We start from the raw sequence: 14,421 nt of genomic DNA on the forward strand, positions 1-14,421 counted from the left end.
CACCCGGTCCCGCTGGGCTAGGATCGTTGCCAAGGGAACAGCTCCGCCTCGGGTTCCCAGAGGCACCGCCCCTACCGCTCAGAGCGCTCAGCGATTGGCCAGCAAAGCTCGCGCTCTCCCCGCCCCGCCTCCTCCCACTACACCGTCTGCTCGGCGCTATTGGTCCCGGGGAACGCGAGGCTCCTTTCTGATTGGCTGGAAGGTGCGCAGGCCGGCCCACCTCCCACGTCCGACCGAAGTGCCTGCGGGAAGAGTGGGCGGGACCTGCCTGGCGTCTCCCCTGGAGCTGGGCCTCTGCTTTCAGAACTTTACTCGCCCCCGTTTTCCCTTGATGTTTTATCTTTCTGAAGAATGGGAGGCTGGAGAAGTGAGGACAGATACCCTTCCTCCCCGGGTCTCCACACACTCCGCCAGCATTTCCCCGAAGGAGCCAGTTGGGAGATCCGCCCTCCGCGAGGGGGCTGCTTTCTTTTGAATCACCCTGCCCCTCCCCTCCTTCCCCGAAGCCTGAGTTTAACTCTGTACTTGGGAACCTTAGTCCCAGGTTCCTGGGTTTTCTCACACGGAGGCAAGGATCGTGTGGGGATTTGTTCCCGGTGAGGGTGGAGAGTGATAAAGTTCGCAGTGGAAGTGGACAGAGAGAACCATCTGGCCGTTAAGTTGGCTAAGAACTTTCCAGTCCCTTCTTGGAGAGAGGCTCATAAAGAAAGGAAACCTGAGAAACCCTGCCCTAGGTGCAGCTTTGAATCAAGGGGGAGAAAAATGACCGTAGAAGACAACTTAACAGGATCCAATTCTTGTTCCTTGCTGCTGAAAACCAGTTTGGTAGCCTTCCTGGTAGCTGAAAAGCCACGTTCTCTCTCTGTGAGTGGTGCAGGAGCCATGGTGTGTTTTCCTGCCTTTCCCAAATAAATGAAGGGAAGAAACTGAGGAGGAAGATGGCATCTTCCATTATCCTAAAAAGAGGTGAGAACAGAATTTGGAGAATTCCAAGTGGTAAAAGGCTGGAATCTCACTAGAGGCCTACAAACAGAACCACTGGTACCTTCCTACAAATAAAGCGGCATATTTTTCTGCCCTCCAGAGCAACAGCTTCTAGCTCCATGCCTCTCTCCATCCCAGTGTCTGTCTGCCCCAAAACCTGTTAGGATGAGCACCTACAAGTGCACTGATTGGGAAGTGCTGGACCTGGGATACGCCCTGGTCATGCCCAAAGCACTCACACCATGAGAGACGAGTCTCCTTCATGAGACTTTCTGACCTGCTTACCCACCAGGAAACTTACACAGGAGAGCAGCTCTGCAAAGTGAGGAGATTCCAGCCTCAGGCCTGACAAGGTCCACTGCCTGTACTCTTCATAGCGTGGCTAAAGCCCACATGCAGCAGAAGTTAGTCCAGGGCTTCAAGCCACCCAGGCACCATCACCTCCACGTGGAAGTTCAGTCTCACTAGTGCCTAGAGTAGGGGTGTCGAACTCAATCAGAGAAGGGGCCAAAATCTAAAATCCAGCCTAAATCGCGGGCCGAATGGTTTACTGAACAGTCATAAACTGACAATGTCATAAACTGACAGCGGAGTGCAGTGATGACAGCGCGGTGCGGGCCACATTGCAAGGCCTGGCGGGCTGGATTTGGCCCGCGGGCCTTGTGTTTGACACATGTGGCCTAGAGGAAGAGTGGCTGGCTGGCTTCCGGGCAGCCTCCTCTAGCACCAGACCTGTCTGTGCAATAGGCTTTCAAGTGGCAGCCAGACCCGCCCCCTCTCCACCACCACCTCCCCCACCCCCCCCAGCCCCATCTGCTACCCAAAGCAGCGAAAGGCTCCAAGCACAAGAAAGCCTTTGATGACGGTTCCGACTTGTCCCAACTAGGCTGCTAATCCAGAGTAGGAGTCCCCTGGCTTTGTTCTCCCACTGTGTGTCCCCCAAGGTGAGCAGCCACTTTCTCCACATCATCATCCCCTAGCGTGCTCCTTCCCTCTCTTTAAAATCAATAAATTCAGAAGAACTACACAGGAAGAGACCGGCCACAGCACAGACCCCTTTGGCAAGAACAAAGGAAATGGTCTTGTGTCTAGCTAAGTCGTCCCCTGACCTAAGGTTTGACACAGGCCTGAGACAACCCCTCCTCTTACAAAAGCTAAGAGCAGCTAGAAAATAACATTTCGTTCAGAGACTGGTTCTCCAAGTTTAGCAGGCATAAAAGTCCATCCCTGGAGTAATACTTTAAACAATAAAGAACTTAACTTTTTTTTAAAAGCCAAATTGAAAATATAAAGAGCATTTTTAGAAAAAATATAAATTAAGTCGTATTATGATAAATTTTATTAAGTTAAAAAATCTAGTAGATGTGTGGTACTCTAAGCTCCAATCAGTCCTAAATTAGATACTTCTATTTTCATTTCCCTATGGATAAAGTACTTTACGAAATACTTTTAAGGCTAAATTAAAAAAATGTAAATGGAGATTTTAAGCTCTTTGTAATACTGACACTAATGCTAATTAAAGTAGGTCTGGACCTCATTCAAAAACAAAAATTCCATCCCTGAAGACTCAGATTCCATAGCTGGGCACAGGGCCTGAGGAAGCTAGCTACATTTTGTTGTTAATCTTCACCAGAGTCTATTTCTCCATTGATTTTTTTTTTTTTTTTTTTTTTTTTTTACCATCATACAAAAAAGGATTTTATTTTGGGAAAGCGATTCCTAATGTATGGCAAGTTTTACCTTCAGAAATAAGACCACAAACAACACAATCTAATTCAAACTTAAAGGCTGGCAGGCTGAGCAAGGAATGTTCTTATTCTTTGTAGCTCCTTCTTTACACTGTCAGGTACCAGGGCTCTGCCTGTTGGTGTGATTTCAGCCACCAAGTCATCCACAGTAATGTGTTCTGGTCCTTTTTCTTTAATTACCTTCACAGTGTGCCTTCAGTTGATCCTTCCACCACATTCAATTAATTTAGCTCTCAGCAACTTTGATGTTCTCTTTCTCCAGTTCCTATCAACTTTTGTTTAATCACTGCTCTCATCTGCACATCTTTGTTCATTTTGCTAACCACTATTCGGCTGCCCAGACTTAGACCCTCAGTAGCCCGAGCACCTAAGCACACAGAAAGCTGGAACACGCATTTCCTTCTCCATTGATTTTTAGAGTGGGAAGCAGGGGAGAGGCAGAGAGAAACCTCAATGTGAGAGACACACATCGATTGGTTGCCTCCCACATGCCCAGACCAGGGCCGGGGATGGAGGTACTTGCCCTTGACCAGAATTGAACCTGGGACCCTTAAATCCATGGTCCACTCAGCCAAACCAACTAGGGTGCTAGCTATGTTTTAAAGAAACGATGAGATTCTTCGGCAGGGAGGCCTTACTTTGAAAAATATTGGCCTAATGCAGGCTTTAGCTTCTTTGGGTCACAGCTTTGCACATCCTGTTTCTAAAAAGATGCATGTAAACATTCCTAAAAAGTTTAGGGTCTTTGGAACTCAAATCAATACCCTTATTTTAGACATGTGGTCATGGCCTCACCTCTCACAATGGGGACTGGATGGGCTCATATCTGGTACAGACAAGCATTTCTCCAGTGAAGCCCTAGAAACTCTTTCGGCTTCAATTGTTTTGAGTTTTTAGCCTCAGACACCTGCAGTAGCAGAAGAGAGCCCTACCCTTGATGGAAGTATCCTGCCAAGCAATAAGGAGTTAAGAATGGAATAAGGCCGAAACCGGTTTGGCTCAGTGGTAGAGCATCGGTCTGCGGACTGAAAGGTCCCAGGTTCGATTCCGGTCAGGGGCATGTACGTTGGTTGTGGGCACATTCCCGGTGGGGGGTGTGCAAGAGACAGCTGGTCGATGTTTCTCTCTCATCGACGTTTCTAGCTCTCTATCTCTCTCCCTTCCTCTCTGTGGAAAATCAATAAAATATATATATTTTTAAAAAGAATGGAATGGAATGAGGCCACGGCTTAAGTATTTCATGACACTCAAAAATTATCTTTTAATGGTGATAAGTTGGGTCCTGAAGGCAGGAAGCAGAAGAGCTTGGTCTGGCATTTGGGCCTTAAGCAAGCCTGCAAACTTCAAAGCACTCAGAGAAAGTAGTAATTATGACACCTTAATGGGCAAGCTGAGTGAGAATGGGTTTCAGGCTAGGTTTTCCCCAGGCAGCCTGAGTTAGGAGATATACACTGCCTTCTCTAGGGAATTAAAAGCTGATACAGCCGAAACTGGTTTGGCTCAGTGGTACAGCGTCAGTCTGCGGACTGAAAAGTCCCAGGTTCGATTCCAGTCAAGGGCATGTACCTTGGTTGCGGGCACATCCCCGGTAGGGGGAGTGCAAGAGGCAGCTGGTCGATGTTTCTCTCTCATCGATGTTTCTAATTCTCTCTCCCTCTCCCTTCCTCTCTGTAAAAAATTTTTTTTAAAAAAGCTGGTACAAAGGTATCTGCTACCACTAAGGTGCCTTCTCACACCATGTCCCATTATGACAAGGTGGCACACTAGCTAATCCTCCTAGAAAGGTTCAGGTGGGCTCAGACTTGGAATCAAGTCAGTTCATTACTTCACCTGAACAGTGTCTTTTCCCCAAATGTTCTCTTTCTTTAGAAGTTTCTCCAGATTGACAGATCTTCCTTCCTAAGGTAAGCAGACATGGGATTGAGTAAAGGCAAGTACACACGGGCCAGCAGAGGACATAACCTCTATTCCTCCTCAAGTGAAGGGTTGTCCTGACCAGAGGCAGGACAGGGTCTGCCCATGGCTGGCTGCTTCCATTGCCTGGACAGGGCTGGGCTCTGACCGCAAAAGAATTGGCAACTGCCGCTATAGGCCATGGTTTGCAAACTCCAATTTCCAAAGGCCCAACAGGTCATGTAAAGGGGTGGAAAACACCAGATGGAGCAAGCCTGCCTGGAAAAGACATGGGCAAGCCATGAGTGCCAGCTGATGCTGGTCGGGAGCTGAAGAGGGTGGCGAGCATGCTGAAGCGGAGCACAGGCTCCGGCTCCATCCAAAGGGAACGGCTGCCCCAGCTCCTGCCAGATGTGGTTTTGTGGGAGCTTAGGTAGAGTTGCCAAATCTTTGGATTTCTCAAGAGAAATCAGAAACCTGGATTCTGTGTGAATCTTAACCAATAATTTGTAATATTGTAATATTCTGACTAGGCCAGGAAACCAAGATGGCAGCATAAGTAAACACTTATTCTGCTGCCTCGTACAACAATTTCAAAACTGCAACTGGAAGACAGAGCAGACATTGTCCAGAACAACCGGAAAGCTGGCTGAGTGGAAATTCTACAACTAGAAGGAAAGAGAAAAGGACACTGAGACTCAGAGGAGCTGTGGAGGTGCGGAGACCTGTGTGCGAGGAAAGGGCGGGCAGCTGAATACACAGTTGGTTTACTCACTGTGCGCAGAGAGGGTGGGCAGCAAACTCGCGGCTAGCTTTCTCGTTTGGGAGGGAAACAAAACCTCCCGACTGCACTGAAACCCAGCTCCAGGTGAGACTTTGGGTACCAGACTCATTCGGGAAGAAACTGGACTGTCTAAAAGCGGGCGAAACTCGAGAGCAGCCTTCTCTCAGAGGTGCGTGCAGCCATTGCTGTGGGACACTGAGACATAGGGGCCTCTTAGGGAGGGGCTGACGGGAAACCAAGGCTGTTGGCTCCACACTGAGACTCCGCTCCATCCAAGCTGAGCACAGAAGCTCTCCCAGCAGAGACACTGCTGATCCTCAGCCAATTGGCCTGGAGGTCAACTCCCTACCATAATACCAACAACAATCAAGGTTTAACTACAAGACTGCACACACAGCCCACAAAGGGGTGCACCAAGAGTGTCCACCTTAGGTAACTGGGGAGGCTGAGCCACTGGGCCCTGCTAGGACACCTAGCACACAAAGCTACTCCATCAACTCAGGGAAGCAGCTAAAATGCAGAGACAAAGAGGTAGGCCACAAATGAAGGAAATGGAGGAAAGCAAAAGACTGGCTATAGAGTTCAAAACCACAGTTTTAAGGTTTTTCAAGAATTTCCTAGAAAAGGCCGATAAATTTAATGACACCCTCAAGGAAATGAAAAAGGATCAATTAGAAATTAAGCATACACTGACTGAAATAAATAATATTATACAGGGACCTAAAAGCAGACTAGATGATTGCAAGAATCAAGTCAAAGATTTGGAATACAAAGAGGCAAAAAACACTCCACTGGAAAAGCAAAAAGAAAAAAGAATCCAGAAAGTTGAAGATAGTGTAAGAAACCTCTGGGACAACTTCAAGCATACCAAGATCAGAATTATGTGGATCCCAGAAGAAGAGAGAGAGAAAGATATTGAAAACCTATTTGAAGAAATAGTGACAGAAAACTTCTCCCACCTGGTGAAAGAAAGAGACTTACAAGTCCAGGAAGCACACAGAAGCCCAAACAAAAGGAATCCAAAGAGGACCACACCAAGACACATCATAATTAAAATGCCAAGAGCAAAAGACAAAGAGAGAATATTAAAAGCAGCAAGAGAAAAACAGTTAGTTGCCTACATGGGAGCACCCATACTTTGTCAGCTGATTTCTCAATAGAAACTATGCTGTCCAGACAGGAATGGCAAGAAATATTCTAAGTGATGAATAACAAGAAACTACAATCAAGATTACTCTACCCAGCAAAGCTATCATTCAGAATTGAAGGTCAGATAAAGAGCTTCACAGATAAGAAAAAGCTAAAGGAGTTCATCACCACCAAACCAGAATTATACGAAATGCTGAAAGGTATTCTTTAAGAAAAGGAAGAAGAAGAAAAAGATAAAGATAAAAATTATGAACAACAGCCCTAGCTGGTTTGGCTCAGTGGATAGAGCACTAGCCGGTGGACTCAAGGGTCCCAGGTACGATTCCGGTCAAGGGCACATACCTTGGTTTGTGGGCACATCCCCAGTGGGGGCTGTGCAGGAGGCAGCTGACGGATGACGGATGTTTTTCTCTTATCGATGTTTCTAACTCTCTATCCCTCTCCCTTCCTCTCTGTAAAAAATCAATAAAATATATTTTTAAAAATTATGAACAAGTGAATCTAAAAACCAAGGGGGGGGGGGGGAGAAATCTGATGAACAATATTAACTGGTGAATATAATAGAATCAGGGGTATAGAAAGGGAGTGGACTGACAATTCTTGGGGAAAAGGGGTGTGTGGGGTGCGGGAAGACTGAACAAAAAGTGCACATCTATGGATGAGGACAGTCGGGGTGGGGGGGGGCGTTAAGAGCAGAGGGTGGGGTAGGAACCTTGTGGAGGGGAGCTATGGGGGAAAAAAGAGGAACAATTATAATAATCTGAACAATAAATATTTATTAAATTAAAAAAAATAAAAATAAAAAAATAAAATTCTGACTAGGCCAAAAAATAAGAGTTGCAGGCCAGATTCAGTGCAGTAAATGAGACCTCTTGGTTGGGTCTAGGGTGGATGTGCCTACCACCATGATACAGTGAAAAGGCAAACGGGTAAAACAATGTTCTCTTCCATCTCAATCCTTTTAACACATCTGAGAAAGGTCTTTTCTTCCCACAGTCTAGGTCGGTGGGGCGGGGGGGATCTTACCTCAGTCTGAACTCAGCAAAGGGGCTTCCAGAGTCCAGGCCAGCAGAGACTGAGGTGGCCCCCTGTCAAGCTGGAGAGGGTCTAAATGATGGCCCTTGTTCCCCAGGTCCAGCTCTTACAAGGCATTCCATGACCTTCCTGGAGCCCCAGAGGTTCAGTACTCATTCCAGCTTGGGCCTCAGGAAATGAATGTTTAGATCTTCCCCCTCTGTCTTCTCACTTTTGAGGCCATCATCCACACTCCTGGAATATCTCTGGGTAGTGCTGGAAGCTCACAGGTGGGTCTAGGTCCCCGGGGCCAGGGGTCAGGGACACAGGCAACCCACCGGCACCCTGGCCCTTAGGTCTCCCGGCACCAGGCCTATGGACCCACTGGTGCTTGGCCATGGCCGACTTCTGGCCAAAGCACCTGCCGCACTGAGGACAGGGGTAGGGGCGCTCCCCGCTGTGGGTTCGCCGGTGGGCTGCCATTTCCGAGCTCTGCCGGAAGCAGCGCCCACAGTCCGGGCACGGGTAGGGCTTCTCGCCCGTGTGGGTGCGCACGTGGCGCCGAAGGTCTGAGGCATGGGCAAAAGCACGGCCACAGTCCAGGCAAGGGAAGGGGGTCTCGCCACTGTGGATCCGCTGGTGCTGGTAGAGGGCAGAGCTCTGGCTGAAGCAGTGGCCGCAGTCAGCACAGCGGTAGGGCTTCTCGCCCGTGTGCACCCGTAGGTGGGTGGTGAGGGCAGAGCGCTGGGTGAAGGCCCGGCCACAGTCCGGGCAGCGGTGGGGCCGCTCCCCGCGGTGGATGGCGAGGTGCTTTCTCAGGGAGGAGGACTGGCCAAAGCTTTTGCCACAGTCAGGGCAAGAGAAGGGCTTCTCGCCCGTGTGGGTGTACAGGTGCTCCACCAGAGTGGAGTGCCAGGCAAAGCTCTTCCCACAGAGGTAGCAACCGTGACGATGGTCTGCCCGTGGGACAGGGAGGTGGGCAAAGAGTGGGGGGCGACCCCGGTGAGGCACCTTGGAGAGCTGCTCCAAACTGTAAGGGAGACCCACAGGAGGGGGTTTGAGAGCCTTCAGCCCAAGAGACTGAGCATCCACAGGAAGGATCTTCTCCAGGGCCCCGGTGCCTTCCGGCAGTCCTTTCTCTTCCTTGTTTCTGGAATCTGCTGGGAGATAAGGGGAGAGCTCAGACCTGGCTTATTTATCCTGCTCTTTGAATCCCACACCCCACGTGATGAGAGGCCTGCCACACAGCCACCTCCGGGCCCCACAGCTGCCTCGGGGACTCAGCTCAGGACAGGCAGGGAAACGGACCACACCTTTCCTCAGCTGCCGAGGACAAAGCAAAGCATCAGAAGCGGAGGAGGCAGCACAGTACATTCTACCTTGGGGCCAGGAAATGACTGGGGGCAGGCAGCAGGGGTGTTAACTGGATCCTGGGGAATAAGGTGCTCAAGGGATGCTCCAGGCAGCGGGCACCGCACAGACGTGAGCCTGGGCTGAGCCAGGCTCAGAGGCGCTGGGTACACGGAGCAACAAGCTGCAGGCCCAATCACTAGCGAACAGCACAGGCCAAGGGAAGGAAGCTGCTCCAAAATATAACAGGAAAGAAAGTAAACTAAGAAAAGCACAGGGCGGAGGAGCTAGATGGAGGCAAACAGGGGGGATGATGTGGAGCAAGACAGAGCTTCAGGCCAACGAAATGTGAGGGGCTCCGCGTCACACGGGAGTGGAGAGCCTGACCGCTCCCAGCAGAGCCGGTCACACCGCCGTTCCTCCGCCTTCGCCGGGAAAGCGCTTCAGGGAGGGACGGAGGAGCGGGTCGGGGAGTGGGCGAGGCGCGTCCCCAGTACTCACCCGCGTCCCCCTCGGTCAGACCCGCTCCCAGCTCCGGGTCTCCGGCCTCCGGCCCCCACAGCTCAGCCTCCGCCTCCACCCAGGCCATGAGCGCCGGCTTGGTGCCGCGGAACCCTGGGGAGAGGAACGCACACCGCGCTGCCCGGAGGCCGCCGCCCAACCGCCCCGGCCCGGGCCCCCCTCCCCGTGCGCGGGCCCCCCTCCCCGTGCGGGCTCCCCCTCCTCGTGCGGGGACACCCCGTCCCCGTGCGGGGCCCGGCCTCACCGAGCGCGCCCAGGTGGCCGTAGGTCTCCCGCATCACGTCCCGGTACAGGGCCCTCTGCGCGGGCCGCAGGCTCCGCCACTCCTCCGGGGAGAAGTACACGGCCACGTCCGCGAAGCTCACGGGCTGCAGGCTCCCCCCCGCGCGCGCCGCCGCCCCGGGGTCCCGCGCGGGGAGCGAGGCCGGAGGCGGCGCCATGGGGAGCCCCGGCCCCGGGCCCGCCGGCCCCCCGCTCCCCGCCGCCGCCCCGGCGGCCTGCGGGCCCCGCGGCGGGGAAGGTGCGGAGAACAGGCGGCTTCCTAAGGAATGGCGGCCCCGCGGCCTCGGGAACTTGGCTCCGACGTGGTTTAGCCCAGAAGACGCCTCGCCGGGGTCTCGGAGGCGGGGAGGGGGCTTAGCCGCCGGCCCTCAACCAAGATGGCCGCAGCGGCTTCGCGGCGGAGCAGCGCCCGCCGCGCCCGGGCCAACCCGCCCGGTCCCCGCCGCCCCGTCCCCGCCGGGCGGGCGGTGCGGGCACGGGTTCCAGCCCTGGCCCGGCCCCTCCGCTGCGGAAGCTCGGCCTCATGCTTCGGGCTGGGCCGCTGGTAACGGCTTTGGCCCTCACGGTGCCAGCACCTGTCCCCAGATGCTGAGGGGAAGCAGTAAGGAGAGACCGCCTCTGCTGGACGCCTGTTGGGCTGACACTCCGGGACCGTTACCAGGAGATGGGGGGCAGCGGGGAGAGCAGGGACGACCGGAGAGAGGTCAGAGGCCCCTTTCTGCAGCTTTCCTCCCCACTGTGCTGCAGGCGCCTCCCCACTGGTTCCTCTGGCTCAGACCTGCTCCCCAGCCAGCCTGCCACCTGTCTCTGCACAGCAGACGTGGCTCAAGCTGAACGCACCCCTTTCTTCCTCCAGCTGCCCCTCCTGGGGTCTTTTTCTCAGCAAATGCACCGACTCTCCCCATCATTTCAGCGATTGCCCGCCTACTTCGTGCCCCCACACGCCTTCATAAACACCCGCCCTAAGAAGACTTGATGCTTTTCCTTTGGCCGACAAATCAATCACAGTATTTCCCACATCCATGGAAATGCACGCCCCGTCTTCAGCAGGTCTGGCTTTTTCTGCTTGCCTTCGTCTGTAGTGGGTACCAGACAGGCATCAGGAGGAACCGGAGGCCGGGGGCACAGGGTCATGAGGAGGAGAAACCGGCAAAACTGCAAGCCCTTGCAGGACCACTCCCTTCAGCATTAACCCTGGGCATGGCATCGAGGCCTCAGCTGTGCCCAGCGGAGCAGCAAAATCAGTGACTGCCATTGCTGGCTTCTGGACCAGCTGTCTTGACTAATGACCCTGGAGCCAACCAGTGGAGACTACCACTCTGAGGGGCACATCAGGAAAGCTGATGAATGTTCTATTGGATCCTCCCCTGGGACCCCGAAATAAAAGGATAAAAGCTCTTAAGACAGGGACCTATTGTAGAATGTGCTCTCTCTCTTTTTTAAAAAATATATTTTATTTTTTGCAGAGAGAAAGGGAGAGGGATAGAGAGTTAGAAACATCAATGGGAGAGAAACATCCATCAGCTGCCTCCTGCACCCCCCCCCCCCCTTCCCCGGGGGATGTGCCCACAACCAAGGTACATGCGAATCTGGGACCTTTCTGGATTCAAACCTGGGACTTTTCAGTCCTCAGGCTGACACTCTATCCACTGAGCCAAACCCGTTAGGGCAGTGTGCTCTCTTTTCCAGGGCCTGCTCAAGCCTTTCCTCCCTCTCCCATCTCTCAAGGCAAGTCTCAGTCTCTCTCACTCCCTGCCTCCCAAGCTCCAGGGGCCCTTCTTTTGGTTCTGTAGCTCATTTGCTGAGCCCATTTCTTCTATGGCTCACTTCTTCTACCTCTGACTTTCTAAATAAACGTTCTCTTTTTAAAAAAAAATTTTTTTTTTATTGTTTTCAGAGAGGAAGGCAGAGGGAGAGGGAGAGATAGAAGCATCAATTATGAGAATCATTGATTGGCTGTCTCCTGCATGACCCACACTGGGGATTGAGCCCACAACCCGGGCATGTGCCCTTGACCAAGGATGGAATCGGGACCTCGTAGTTCATAGGTCAACGCTCGACCACTAAGCTACACTGGCTGTGCTAAACGTTCTTTTGTTTTTTTGTTTTTGTTTTTTTTTTAATTGATTTGGTACAGAGAGGAGGGGAGAGAGTTAGAAACATCGATGAGAGAGAGTCATCAATCAGCTGCCTCTTGCACACCCCCTACTGGGGATATGCCCGCAACCAAGGTACATGCCCCTGACCGGAATCGAATCGAACCTGGGACCCTTCAGTCCCCAAGCCGACGCTCTATCCATTGAGCCAAACCGGTCTCGGCTAAACGTTCTTTTGAAGTTTGAGTCTTAGCTCTTAATTCTTAGCCAGAACTCACGTACTGAGGTTGCTGAACTGAAGTCTAACACCTGGCACTGTTTAGCTGCCAACATTTCCAAAGGCTTTCCTGAGGCTTCTGCCTGACACTATTGGAGTCTCTTTCACGGCCCGCGTAGAAAGAGTTCCAATTCAGGGTTCAGGTTCTGGAGAAGGGCCGCACACAAATGAAAAGAGACTTGAAGAAATTCAATTTGGCGATTTGGGGGGCCAGGCGGTAGTCCAACTCTAGTGGGAGAACTACGACTGCTCTGGCCCTGCCATCCCCTTTTATTGAGGCTTAACAGCTGCTTCAACTTAACATAATCTCAACTAAAGGTTAAAGCAATTGAGGTTGTTGACCAGCCTTCCTGGCTTCCTGTCAACATCTCTTTCCCAGCTGAAACTGATTTGGTTTCCAGCATCTCCCCCGTTTTCTTTCCCTAAAAAATTTTACATATGCAGACTAGAAATAAACAAACAAAAAATGAAATAAGCAACAATGGCTATGCTGAGAGTCAAATGAAATCAGTCTGTAGTAAGTACATTTCTTTCTGGGCCAACAGTTTTTGAATCCCAGATTCAGTGTCAGTTTTTTGAGTCCAAATTTTAATGTCCAATAGTTCTGAGTCCATGACAGCAATGGTATCCGGATGGTGGAAGAATGGTGTCAATGCAGGTCCGACCTCTGGTTTGGTCCTGGACAACCTGCAGCGACGTACATCTGCTGACTGCTATTGTAGTATGGCAAGGCGTCGTCAGCATCTTCCATCTCTGGTCTGTTTTTCCTCCTGTCTTTATGGCTGGAGTATTCCTGTCAATTCTTCTCTGTTGCAGGAATCCACATGGTCTTAGAGTTGTTTTCTGAAAATATACAAACATATCTCGACCAAAATTAATAAAGGAATCTTTTCTATAAATTTTACTTGGGATACTTTTAATTTTTTGCCCAAACAATTTTTCTTTGACTTATTTTGGTACTATGTGTGTTTTTCATGGCTGTCTTACTCTTATCATTACAAATGAAAACTGGTTTTCAAAAGAAGAAAAATTTTTCTAAATGTAATTTACTTACAGGACATTTTAAAAAAATTTTTTTTATTACATGGTATTTTCCACTATCCCCCTTTTTCTATTTAATTATTAGGAGGCTTTTGGAAAAATTTTTATAATGCTGTTTTGATAACTTTTAACTTTTAATTTTTTGTACAAAAACTATGACTGCTTTAGGGTTTATTGTATGTTAAACAATTTTACCATGAAATGGACTACCAATAGAAATTTTGGTTAATACTTTAGGAACAGCCTGTTCTACAATTAAATTTTCTTGAATATTAACTCATTTCATTTAGCCAATTTAAATTAATTTGAAAACTTGACTATTTTACTGTCAAATTTAATACTTTAACAACATTTTTAGTTTACTCTGTAAATATTAATGGAAAAGATTATATGCATCCTTGAGAAAGCCCTGAGCACTCGTAGATTTAGGCTGGATCTAGATTTAGGACAGTCGCCATCAGCCACTTCTCTGTTGCCTGGGTCTCAATAAGAGCCGTGCCAAGTCTCTTGTTTGTAGCTGGGTCTCAATCTGAGCCGGACCAAATCTGTTTGTAGCCTGGGTCCCAATCTGAGCTGGGTATGGGAAGCGTGAAGCAGCCATGGGGCAGGAGACATCCCTCAAAAGGGCAAGTGTTCAAGCCTCTGCAGCGTTGGGGGGGTGAGGATCTGTGCCCCACCTCTGTTGGCCCCCAGGTCCTCTCCTGATGGCCCTCTGCGGCTGTGCCTGTCTTAGGTTGTCCCTCCCTTGAGGAATCTTACCCGTCATTGGCTAACCAGCCATCCTCTGGGGCCAAGCAGGGTGATGTGAGGTTCAGTTCTGTCTCCTTGGTAGCCTATGCCCCTATGGCCTCCATGCCCAGTACCTGCCTTGGGATCCCCTCGCCTGCTGGCGGGGCCCCGGCATTGATCACAGATCTTAGGGAACCCAGGTTTCTTCTCCAGGGAGGATCCAGCTCACCCCATTGTGTGAGAGACGGATCCATGGTACCAGCCACCATGAGGTTTTAACCTCAGCATGAACTGAAAACTCAAGCAACAGCTGTGGGCAATTATTGTGACGAGAGGGTCCCTCTTTGCAAATAAGGCAAGAAAGGCCAATATAGAATGCTCAAGTGCCTTCCCAGTGAGGCTTTCCACACAGTGGAAGGGATTAAATCCTTTCATGTCCTTTTCTGATGGCTCTCTGTATAGATGATTCTATTGGTGGTGAATTAAATGTTCCAGGATTAGGACATAGAGGTGAAGGGGGCCATAAAGGCCATTCCTTCAAGTTTTCTTCCT

General features: G+C 50.7%; 1 protein-coding gene and 1 pseudogene across 3 annotated transcripts in view; both read right to left on the minus strand.

Moving 5' to 3' along the window:
- Window positions 1-1,795: 1,795 nt before the first annotated feature.
- Window positions 1,796-14,421, minus strand: part of LOC311622192 (transcription and mRNA export factor ENY2-like) — a 42,803-nt pseudogene continuing 30,177 nt past the window's right edge. Inside the window, exon 2 of the transcript XR_014797053.1 lies at window positions 1,796-4,392. The product of XR_014797053.1 is annotated as a transcription and mRNA export factor ENY2-like (transcript). The remainder of the gene's footprint in view (window positions 4,393-14,421) is intronic.
- Window positions 7,309-11,771, minus strand: ZNF764 (zinc finger protein 764). 2 transcript variants are annotated; one of them, XM_084883055.1, is made up of 3 exons: window positions 9,689-11,771; window positions 9,424-9,537; window positions 7,309-8,732 (listed from the first exon to the last, which is right to left on the minus strand). In XM_084883055.1, exons 1-3 carry the CDS (start codon window positions 9,882-9,884, stop codon window positions 7,816-7,818), a joined length of 1,227 nt encoding a protein of 408 aa, XP_084739181.1. In that variant the 5' UTR covers window positions 9,885-11,771; the 3' UTR covers window positions 7,309-7,815. The 2 variants fall into 2 exon arrangements, with proteins under 2 accessions (XP_084739181.1, XP_084739182.1); XM_084883056.1 differs by having other exon boundaries at window positions 7,309-8,729; window positions 9,689-11,612.

The sequence above is a fragment of the Pipistrellus hanaki genome, assembly GCF_964339955.1.
Source record: "Pipistrellus hanaki genome assembly, chromosome: 4".
Lineage (NCBI taxonomy): Eukaryota > Metazoa > Chordata > Mammalia > Chiroptera > Vespertilionidae > Pipistrellus > Pipistrellus hanaki.